The 12834-nt window shown below is 31.4% G+C and overlaps 1 protein-coding gene across 1 annotated transcript; it reads left to right on the plus strand.

Annotated features, from left to right (window-relative positions):
* The first annotated feature begins 10166 nt into the window (after positions 1-10166).
* On the plus strand, positions 10167-12511 carry LOC108461678 (clathrin light chain 2-like). Its single transcript, XM_017761583.2, has 3 exons — positions 10167-10673; positions 10872-11025; positions 11962-12511. Exons 1-3 carry the CDS (start codon positions 10345-10347, stop codon positions 12262-12264), a joined length of 786 nt encoding a protein of 261 aa, XP_017617072.1. The 5' UTR covers positions 10167-10344; the 3' UTR covers positions 12265-12511.
* Positions 12512-12834: the final 323 nt, after the last annotated feature.

Consider the following 12834-nt stretch of genomic DNA (forward strand, 5'->3'; position numbering starts at 1 on the left):
ATGGTCGTTATGAATTTCTGGTGATGTCATTTAGATTAACCAATGCCCTTGTTGCTTTTATGGATATGATGAATCGGGTTTTTCAGCCTCATTGGGATAGATTTGTGGTTGTATTTATTGATGATATACTGATCTATTCTAAAATAAAATCCAAGCATATCAGCATTTAGGAATTGTTTTACAGATTTTGCGTGATAAGCAATTGTACGTAAAATTTAGTAAATGTGAATTTTTTCTCAAACTGGTTAAATTTCTTGGTCACATGATTTTTGCGGATGACATATGAATTAATACAAGTAACATTTTAGAGAAAAATGTTGAGTTTATTTGGTTAGATAAGTGCCAGCAAAGTTTTGATTAGCTGAAATCTCTATTGATGGAAGCTCCAGTATTGATTCAGCCTGAATCTGAAAAAAATATGTTCTTTATAGTGATGTGTCACTCAGTGAATTAGGTTGTGTGTTGATACAAGCCGAAAAAGTTATAGCATATGCTTCTCAATAGTTAAAGCCACACAAGAGGAACTACTCGACTCATGATCTAGAACTGGCCACAATTGTTTTCACTCTGAAGATTTGGCGACATTATTTGTATGGTGAGAAATGTCACATGTTTACTTATCACAAAAGCTTGAAATTTTAATGATTCAAAAAGAATTGAACCTAAGACAGCAATGATGGCTTGAGTTATTGAAAGATTATGATCTGATAATTAATTATATTCTGGGAAAAGTTAACGTAATTAGTACAAATTCAGAATGGTCAGTTCATAGAGTTCAGTGTTGGTGTCGATGGTAGGTTGTATTTTTGCAATGGGTCGTATGTTCTGAATGATCTGGAATTGAAATGGGACGTATTATCCTAGGCTCATAATAGTACTTACTCCATTCATTTGGGTAGTATAAAAATGTTTTGTGGCTTGAAACAGATGTACTGGTGGTCGCGTATGAAATGTGAAATTTTAGAATTTGTGGCTAAATGTCTAGTTGTCAATAGATGAAAGTCGAGCATCAAGTTCCGTCTAGGTTATTACAGCCTATTATGATTCCTGAATGAAAATGAGAATGAGTCACAATGAATTTTTTATCTGGTCACCTCGGCACAGAGAAAGAAAGACTAGACCTGGGTTGTTGTTGACAGACTAACAAATCGGCTCATTCTATTCCCATCAAAACAGAGTATTTGCTTGAAAACTTAGCTAAGTTATATGTTTATAAGAGATTTTCAAATTAAATAGAGTATCATTGTCTGTTATTTTTTATCGAGACCTGAGTTTCACCTCAAGATTTTGGGGTAAATTCCACGAGGCCTTGGATACTAAACTTAATTTCGGTACAACATTTCATCCACTAGTAGATCGATAATTAGAACGGGTAATGCAGGTACTAGAAGACATGTTACAGTGTTGTATTCTCGAGATTCAAGGTAGCTGGGAAAAATATTTTTCATTGGCAGAATTTGATTATAATAATAGTTATTAGTCCAAAATAAAAATGGCACCGCTTGAAGCTTTCTACAAATGAAAATGTAGAACCCGCTATATTGGTTGAACTGAGTGAAAACAAGATAGTTGGGACAGACTTGAGTAGAGAAACTAAAGATAAAATTCATGTTATTCAAGATTGTCATCAGAACATTATTTGTCATATTTAGAGGAGTCGGTAACAATTTAGTTCAAAAGGAAAAAGAACATCAGAATAAATAAGTACTGTCAATAAAAGTTCTATGGCATCGATACCGTATTGAAGAAACTACGTGGAGAAACTGGGGTATTGATGAAGTCATAATACACGAATATATTATCAGGTAAAAATTTTGACAACGAAATTTTCTAAGGGGGAGAATTGTAACAACCCGTTTTTCAGTGTCAGAAATAGTGATTTCGGGATCATAAATCCGACAAATGAGTCCATAAATATTATTATTATTTAATATTTACAAGTCAAATACAGTATTATATAGAATTTTTATCTAATAATCTTTGCTATTTGAATATATAGTTAAGTACAAGTGGTTTCTCCCTAAAGTGAAGTGGTTTTAGAAAACGAGGTATTGGGACCTCGTTTCTATAAACTGAGCCCGTAAATCTTTTATTCAATATTTACGGAGTAATTATATAGGTATATTAAAGTTTGATCCGAAAATTTTAGTGATTTTATAGGTAATTAAAGAAAAATGATTAAATCGTAAAAGTTAATTGATATTGATTATTATTAGCTAAAATGTTTAAATAGTTAAAGTGAGAGGATCTTTATGGTAATTAGACCATAATTGGTAATAGTGGAAAAGATTAGGTGAATTTTATAATGAAATTTCAATTAAAATAAAGTTCAAATAAAATAAACAAAACTTAAAACATAAAAAAAAATCATTTTCTACTTTTATCTCCTATGACCGAAACCATGCAAATGAAAGTTGAAACATTCGGTTTGTCTGGCCATTGCATGTAAATGTTATTTTTATCAATTTCTCGTAAATATTATATTTTTGAAATAGTTGTAGCTTAAATTATCTAGCTTAGGGGCTAATTTTTCAAGTTGTCAAAGTTTGAAAATTTTACCATTATTGTTTTTGAAGCTTTTTAATTGCTATTGTATTAGTTGGAAGCTTGATAGTGAATTTGAGCTAGTTTGTAAAGTAATTTGTATAGTTTTTAAGTTAAAGGATTTAATTAAAATCATGTGAAATTTGGAAGGGTTTTATTTAAAAAATTTAGAATTTAAGGGATATTTTTATGTGGTTAAAGGTTCGATAAAAATCGGGTTTATGAATTAATTGTGAAAATAGACTCGTTTTAATATTAAGGACTAAATTGAATAAAGTGTAAAAGTTTGGGACAAATGTGAAAAATTGTAAATAGGAAATCATATGCATTAAATTGAATATTATATGAAATTGAGGTTAATAAGTTGAAATAAACAATCTTACAGATCAAGAACAAGTAGATAATCGGGGAAAAAGGAAAGTTGTTAACTAGTCTCTAAACCTTTACTATCTCTGCAATCTAGCCCTGGTAAATTCGTACGATTTAAATTAGAATAATTTGTAATATTATATTGAGTTGTGAATTATGATTTGTTGAATATTTTTATATATATTTATATAATGTTATAATCATAAAGTTAATTCAATGTGGGAAATGTAATTGATTTGTAAAATATTATGCGATTACTTGTATCGAGCTAGGATGAACATACGATAGGATACAACTGGCATGCCAATAGGTTATATTGCGCGCTTTATGGGATTGACTTGTGATGAGATGATGATTCCTAACTTGTTATTGTCCACTGAATATATCTGAGTCCAACATTTGTTGTAGACTACCGTGTTATATTTACAGTGCTTCTAGCATGTTACCGGGGGTAGATGTAAAGCCTTCGAGCTTGGCACTTGGTGCCTAGGTGTGTTTTGGAGGGATGTTAGCCTACGAGCTAGGCACTTGGTGCCTAAGTGTGTTCTCTATTGGTTTGGCTCTTTTGAACGTTTTGGTGTGTACTAAATGGTTAACTGTGTATTTGAATCTATTTATATGGTTCATCGAACAGGTTTTAAATGGTTATATGATTCGTTATTTAATCTTATAAATGTCTACATGATCTTCTGAATGTATAAATGAATTGGTATTGAATGATCTAGTTTAGTTGATCAGATTATACAATATGTGTATAAACATAAAGACTCGTTTGTGGAATGGTTGTGGTTGACAGGATTATTATTTATTACTATTATTGTATAATTGATATGTTTATAAGGTAAGTCTAATTGTTTCGACCGTTTGAACTTACTAAGCTCTATTGAAGCTTACTCGTGTCATTTTTCCTGTTTTTTTGTAGATAACGTTTTGTGGAATCGGGCGATCGGATCAACTTGAAGATCACACTATCCAGATATCTATCGGTAAATTTTGACATGTTTACCTTTAGGTTATATGACATATAATGGGTGTCTTGTATATGTTTTGGATATTTATTACTTGTGGTGCATTTTATACGTGGATGATGTTATGTAAACTTGATTTTGACTCACTTGTATATGTTTTTGGCATATGGATTGTAAAGGTCTATATGTAGATAATTTGGTCATTTTGGGCTAAGCCACTTATAAGTGGATAGGTTGTGCTAGAATTGAACATGAATGGAAGGTATGAATTGTTAAGTTTCGCATGTGTTTAAAGTATGTATTTGTGAGATTTGAATGTCGATTGGTTGGTGTATAAAATGTGGTGTCCTTGAGGGCATATTAGTTAGGCACTTAGGTTGTATGTTTTGGTATGTTTTTAGTTTGTTTTAATGTGTTTTAAAGGTATAAGAATGCTTGTTTTTTGTTTGGCTTGGCACCTAAGAAATTGGTTTAATTTGCTTTATTTTGAAAGCTATTTTAGGTACACATAGCCTGGGACACAGGCTATCACATGGATGTGTGCCACACACGATCACACCACATGGTCGTGTTGACTATTTAATTTTGATGCAAGTTTATCACACATGGTCACAGGTTGTTACACGGTCTGAAGACACAGCCATGTGACCTTATTTCAATTTATACACAAGCGGGCACACGAGCTGCAACACGGCTGTGTAACTCAAATTTCAAATTGTACACGGTTTGGCCACACGATTGTATGACCCTTGTTTCCAAAATTTTCACATTTTTCCATATTTTTCTGTTTTGTTTCAAATTAGTCCCTAATTGTTTTCAAACTATTTTTGAAGTCTCATAAGTTTGATTTAAGGCCTATAAGTGTATCTAAGTTATGCTTAATATGTGGATTGAATATTGATATTTAAATTAATGTTTGAACTTGTAACAGCCCGATTTAGACCCTAATCGGAACGGTGGTTTTTTCGGGACCACAAATTCGAGTCAGAAAAATATTTAAAATTTATTTTCTATGTTTATTTTATGTGAATTTATATCTGTGAAATTTTTGTGATTTAATTTTATCGTTTGCGTATCCGATTAAATAAAAGGGCTTAATCGCGTAAATTGAAAATTTTGGTAGTTTAATATATAAAGGGGCCGAATTGTTAGTGGCTTTTAAAAGTGAAGGATTTATGTTGTAAATAACCCATAATTATATTAGTGGGACGGTTAAGACTTATATCATGTGATTTTTATATTAAAAAAGTTATAAAAGTAATTCAATTATTATAACATATATAATATAAACATAAAATAAAGTTTACATATTTGTCTTAGTTATTTTCATTGCCGAATATAAGTTAAAAGAAAAGAAGAAAGAATAAACTAGGGTTCGGCCTATTTGGAAGCTCAATCAAGGTTCGTTTTCTTGTCGGTTTTTGATAATTTTTACGTTTTTGAGATCGTTGTTTCAAGTACTACAAAGCCCATGCTTAAATTTTTGATTTGATGAATATTTTGAGTTGTGCCTTTGTTGATAGCTTGTGATTTTTGTTGTTTGATGATGAAAAATGAAAGATATGTTTTAGATTAACATATTTTGTATTGGAGTTTTTGATGATTTTGAGTAATTAGGAGTAAAATTGCAAAAATAATAATTTGAGGGACTAAAGTTCGAAATAAATCGAATATATGGACTTGTTTGAGAGTGGGTAAAATTCGGCCCAACATAAGTATAGAGAAATTTGGTGTATTTTGTATTTTGTGCAATAGGGATTAAATTGTAAAAATTGTAAATGTCAGGGGTAAAATGGTAATTTTCCTATTTATGTGCTTTTAGACTAAATTGAATAAAAATATGTTTGAATGAGCTTAATTTGAATATTTTTAGATCAAGAACTATAGAAATCAGATTTGGATCGGGGAAAAACGAAAGTTGTCGACTAGCTGCCCGATTTCATTTTGTACCGTCTGAGGTAAGTTTATAAGCAAATAGACGTGTTTATTTAGTAATTAAATGTTATTTTTATATGCTGTTATGAAATGTAGAATTTTTAATATGTTATGGCCGAAAATGATTAAATTTGACTACTACACTTCCGAGTTCGATTCGACCGAGTTACGACGTCCGAAAGTCCCGTATGAACCTTAGGAATAGTTAGGATACATATGTCATGACATAGGATTCCGATATATGTGTGCGAGTAAGACCATGACATCGTTATGTGATTCCGATATGTGTTTACGAGTAAGACCCTGTCCGGGACAGTGGCATCGATATGTGACTACATGTAAGACCACGTCGGGACGTTGCATTGTACGACTTGTGTGATTATCCGAGTGTCCTATCCAATTCTAAATGGTTTATCGGGCAAAGGTAAATTGGATACGAGTGTGTATTATGAGTTAAACGGCCAGGTATGAATTAGTTTGTTGGCTATTAATGATAATATAAGTTTATACTTAATATTTGTTTGTTCATGTGAAGTTGATATTAATAAATTTAAGTGCTGTTGGTATGTGAATTCGGCTTTGTGATTTTAAAAGTTGACCATCAAGAAATGATTCATAATTATATGCAAGTGTGTGATTATATATATAAATGGCCCTGTTGGTGATATACATATATATATATATAAATATTTATGCGATATTATATTGTAATTTACTAGCTTATGTAAAAAGTATATGCAGGTTTGATTATAATATAATTAGTTGTGTGGAAAGTTGTAAGATAATAAGACAATTTGGCCTTTTGACCATTCGGCCTAGTTAATGTCCATGTGCGAATGTATACATGGGGATTTATATACAGGTTTTAAGTCGATATTAAATGGTATATAGTTTTTATTTACAATGTATTAGCCTAATTGAGTGGAACAATTTGTTAGGTCAATTATATGCTTATGACTTGCTAAGCTATAATAGCTTACCGTGTGTATATTTGTTTCTATTTTTTTTAGATTTTAGAAATCAAGTTATCAGCTCGAGGATAGTTAGCGAGGCTTATCACACTATCTACTATTTTGGGTACCTTTATAAATTAAATGCAAATTATGGCATGTATAGACTAAAGTGTGCTTGACTTGATGAATCTTGGTTTTGTATAAAAGCCATGCGAAAATGGCTAAACCTTTAAGTTGAATTGAGTTATGTTAAGTAAGGGCTATGTCTATCTTGATTTTATAGTTACATGTTAGAATATTTAAAATGTTACTATAGGTATTATATGCTTGAAAACGGTTTGCTTATTATGTCTAAATTTGGTCTTACATGTTCTTGGTTAAAAGATTTAATGAGCTTGATTGATGATAAAATTGCCAGTGGGAACTTGGATGGGTATGTGGTATTAGGTGAATAAATTCGGTTATGAGAATAAAAGAATAATATGTATTTAGTGTATTATATAATAATTGGTGATAGAAATGTAAAATGTGGAACGAATAAAAAGTGTTGGATAGATATATATTAGCTTAGTTGGCTGCGCAATATGTACATGTTTATTATTAGTATATTTGGCCATAGTGCAATGTATTAAACATTTAGATGTGATTACTTATTAAATTATATAATGTAATTATATGATTAGACATAGTTACTAAGAATCTGCTTTTAATGTTAAACCATGGATGACATTAAATGATCAATAATTAAGTTATCCAAATATTGACTACTACTTTGCCATTTAATACGTAACTTTAGGTATATATATATAAGTGTATTTTTAATGGTGTGTGCATAAATTGATTAAATTTGCTAGATCAAATATTTATATTGTAATGATTATAGTAGGTATGAATAATCTTTACTGACATTAATTGGACGTTTAAATTTGCCTTATAGGTTTGTGTGATCATGGTCGGTTATAAGACTTATATGTTTACAAGTATATAAAGAGTGAAACAAACTGCCTTAAAGTATTACATATGAATACTTTAATACTTAAAGTTGTAATGCCATACAAATAGATAAAACAAATAAATAATAATGAAATATATATATTAAATTTAGTGCAACCCTGTGATTACACGTGACATATGTATTCCTTAAGTTAAATGATTAATATTGATGCCATAGATGTGTTCCATGTTTCGTGTATGAAATAAATATTTAAACTTGTATGTACATTTTATATTATACATTATTTGTGATGTATTGTGTATCTCAATTTATTTTAAGATTTGATAATGAGTTGAGTTATGAGCTTATATGTGATCTGAATTTTGATTTAAAATTTATAAACAACATTTGTATGAATAATAGTTTAATTGGTAATACCTCATAACCCTAATTTGGTGACGGATATGGGTTAAAGGTGTTACAGAACTGTTTAATGATGTTATTTGATTTGATATGTGTCGTAATACTCTGTAACTCTAATTCGACGATGGGGACGAGTTAAGGGTGTTACAACTACTAGGTTGAATTATATCATGTTTTGAATTGAGTTTATAAAGTGATTTAGGTAGGATAAAATGTACCTAAACTTGTGTTTTGGTAATGTGAAAAAGGTTTCGATTGCATCATAAAATGGCCATTTTGATGTTACACAGTCTGCCACACGATTGTGTGTCACACACGGTTGGTTGACACGGTCGTGTGCCACTGGTAAATTAGATACAAGATTATTGGCACAGTCTCTATCTCTCACACAACTCAGCCACACGACCATGTGATTGTTTGCAATGTTTTACAATTAGGTCCACACAGCCATAGTTAGTTACACAGCTTGCTGACATGATCATGTGACCCTGAATACACAACCTCAACCTGGCCACACGGCTGTGTAACCCCTGTTTTGCATTTTTATCACTTTTTTCTGAAATGTTTCAAATTAGTCCTTTCTTAGTTTTGAATTTTTTTTAAACCTTTCTTAAGCTCGATTTAATCCCGATTGATATGAATAACATGTTTTGAATGAATGTTTGATTATTAATGATTGTTTAAATAAATTTTGAAATGAAATATCATGATTCTGTTATGTTATTTACTATAGCATTCTGTAACCTTAATCAAGTGATGAAGACGAGTGAGGGGAGTTACAATTCTAGAGCTTTCGCAAGCTTAATTTAAACTCGATTCGGTTTGCAAAGAATAATTTAATGTGAATGTATGTAATCAATTGATGTTTAATTGAATTTTTTTATTAGGAATTACAAATAACTATTCTAAAATTTGTCATAGCATCTTTTCGCTCAGATCTGACGATCGAACCGGGTGGGGGTGTTACATATTTGTGTGTGTATTTCGGTGATTGTTGTAACTTTATAAAACTTGGGTCCCATGACCGGGTCGGGTAAAGGGTATTACAATATGATTTTATTCAACTGTAAACAAAGTATAAATGACTTGAGAGTTCTATTTAATATTTTAACCTAAAAAACTATAAAAAATATTAAAATAGGAAGTTACATTTTGTTGGCCAATGAATGATTCAAAAAAAAAAAAAACTTATTTGAAAGAATATATAGAAACAATCAATCTTCTCCTATATTGTTCATACAAAGTGGAAAAGGAATTTTTTTTTATTCAAAATTAAAGTATTCAGAACAAAACTTGTCATCAAACTTATTAGACTATTGATTTTCTAGTCCAACCGGTTCGATCGGTTTGATTGATCCGTTCAATGCTAATAAATAAATCATTAAAAAATCATAAAAATAAAAATATTAAAAATAAAAATATTTTGGTTCAACCACCTAATCAACCGATCTGTATTATTTTTCGAGTTAATCAATCTAATGTCTTTACTAGTACCTTGACTAGTTCCCAATCGACGAACCGGTCCAATTCAGTTCAAATAACAATGTTGAAAAATCCTCCTAAATAATTATTTTCTAAAAAATATTTTTAAAATTTAGAATTAATTGAAATCCAAATCTAAATTAGAATTATCCAAACACTAATTTTAGATTAATTCAAAATATTGAATTTCAAATATTTTAATTCTCAAACAAAGAATTTGAAAAAAATCATAAAATTCAAAATTTAAAATTTAAAATTTTGAAATCCAAATTCAAATTTCAATTCTCAAACATTGCCCACAATATTTATAAATTTAATAAATCTATATTTTTAATTTTTTTATTCTCAATAATTTATCCATAATATATACATTTCATTCCTACCATCTACCTAATAATTAAAATCTAAATTCAAAATTTTAAATGAAGATAAAATTCTAAAATTTAAATTCAATTAGAAATACGAAAAATATAAAAATAACTTAAAATCACAAATTTATTTCAAACTTTCTGTAACAGAGTAATTAAATACGCCGCATCGGGTCTCTTATTAAAAATTTTAGATTGCATCCATTTATTGGCTGCCATCTGTCAATTCTCTGCCAGTTACTTTTTTGGTTCGAGCATGCCTTTCTTAGGAGACCGCACAGAGGAACGAGAAGCACATACAGAGTGATTTACTGAAACGGCAGCAATCACGTAGGGTAGGGTCGGGACAAGGAAACCCTTCAAAATCGATGTCGTCTTTTGATGACGATGGCTACTTAGGCTACGACCCTCGCCTCGCTTCCCACCAGTTCCAGTCCTTCGACGCCCACTCGGTTAAGGACTCAGTAGCTGATTCCCTTCCGATGTTCTCCGATGGTACCGGAGATGATGTCTTCTCATCTCAATCGATACCTGAAACACCTCCGATCTACAGTAGCGGTGGTGGAAACTCTGCTTTCTCATCGGAGCAGAACGGAAAAGGATTGAACGGAGAGTTCGGAGGATCGGATGGGCCAATCTTGCCACCGCCTGCTGAGATGGGGCCAGAAGAAGGCTCTGCTTTGAGAGAGTGGCGCAGGTAAGTTTACCACTAGTTGAACTTCATTTCCATTCATTTGATTGTTCAAACTTTTAAAACTATCCAGCTAAATTGTGTATGATTAATAAATATGGAAGGCTCTTTTTTTATTAATTATATAATTGATTATTTTTATGAAGATGATAAAGTTAGCTTTAACGTTGAGTTGTTGATGAGATTGGATTTATGGATTGGCAGGCAGAACGTGATTCGACTGGAGGAGAAGGAAAAGAAAGAGAAAGAGACGTTGGAGCAAATAATAAAGGAAGCAGAGGAGTACAAAGTTGAATTCTACAGGAAGATAAGTATAGCTGTTGAAAATAAAAAAGCCTCCAACAGAGACAAGGAGAAGGTGATACATCAATCAAAATTCTTAACTCCATTGAATGTACTGTATGTTCTGCCCATCAATTTCACATTATGAAATTTTGGTGTTGTAATTATGGTATGTCAAACTGCAAAATTTTGTGATTGAAGGGTTAGGAACTTGGATTTACTAATAGTGTCATGTAAGTGTAATCAGTCCTTGCTTCTTTTTCGAGGTTTAGCGTTTTCTTAGTTGAGTGAAAAAATAAAAAGCAAAGATGAAGTGGAAATGTAGGAGAAGTCCACTAGAGTGAGCCCATTCCTCATTAAGTGTGTAAGTGAGAAAAAGGAAAACAAAGAAACATAATTATTTGTCATGCTAACGTATAAAAAAATTAATTTGAATGTTAAGAGAGTAAATCAGGGAATTTTAAATTAGTTCAAATTATGAATTTTTATTAAGTCTTTTTCCTCACTTTTAAATTTTATGGAGTAATGAATTGAATGGAAATAAAATTATTAATTTTTGGTTATTTTTATCTTTTATCAAGCATACTATATTTTTAAAATTTTTCTACTCCAATTTTTTATTTTTGGGATTTTATTTCTCCTCTCTCAAGGCTTAGTGTTTTCATAGGTATGTTCAATTATGTGGAGAAAGACTAATGGGGATTATTTAATTATTTTGTTTGTTTTTGGTTCATGAACTTCAATTCTTAAGAAAATAAAGGTAATAACTAAAATATATGGTGTTGGTCTGCGTTGAATGTAACTGGTAACTGAGCTGGTTCTGAAGTTAATGGGAGTGTGTATATGTATGTCAGTGTTGTCCAAAAGTTGACCTGTTGGAACTGATTTGAAGCTTTTTGTGTAATTGAATCCTCTTGGTGGTTGACTCGTCATAGTATGTTGCTCTTTCTGATGTAAGTATCCAATGAGATGACTCAAATTTATGTTTCATATTTTGGATCACATTTGGTAGCAATGCTTGGAAAACCGAGAGAAGTTCCACGCTGGAGCTGAGAAAAATTACTGGAAGGCAATTGCAGAGCTTATCCCGCATGAGGTGCCAACTATAGAGAAGCGGGGAAAGAAGGATAAAGAAAAGAAACCTTCCATCATTGTGATACAGGGACCTAAACCTGGAAAGCCAACTGATCTCTCAAGGATGCGACAGATACTTGTGAAGCTGAAGCACAGTCCCCCTCCCCACTTGAAGCCCCAAATGCCGCCACCCCCAAAGGTGGCAGCTGTAACTAATACAGAGACGGTTTTCGCTGCTTGAGAGCTATGCTTGGTTGAGTTTCAGAATGAAGCTGTCGAGGGCTGACAAGTAATCGGTGTGATTATGGTATTAATTAGTTTGTATAATCCTTCCTTTGCATTCTGTTTGAAGGTTGTACTTACGAGCATCATCTCAAATTAGGCATCTAGCAGTTGTGTTTGTGAACCAAACCTTTTGTTCTTTGGCCCATCTGTGTGAATATATTCTGTATAGTAGCTATTGCTTTGCCTTGGACCATTCTCTCAAAGCCAATGTTTGGTCTATCCATATCTTCCTCTTGAGGTTCGACTTTCAGCTATTCTTCCTTCAAGGAAATATAGCTCGTCTTCGCCCAAGCCCGACTAGTTTTTTTATTTAAGTCTTCATACCTATTATCTCTCAAATTATTTTTTCTTCTAGTTAGTACTTAAAAGAAATTTTCGCGATGGTTTGATATTAAAGCTTCTTTTCGTTGCTCGGTTTTCACCAATGATTTCAACCTATCAGAATCCCTGTTTGTCTTTAAAAAATTACTTTAATTATTATATTTAAAGATTAAATTTAAAAAAAAACACTCACACTTCTTCTTCA

Source organism: Gossypium arboreum, chromosome 13, assembly GCF_025698485.1.
Source record: "Gossypium arboreum isolate Shixiya-1 chromosome 13, ASM2569848v2, whole genome shotgun sequence".
Lineage (NCBI taxonomy): Eukaryota > Viridiplantae > Streptophyta > Magnoliopsida > Malvales > Malvaceae > Gossypium > Gossypium arboreum.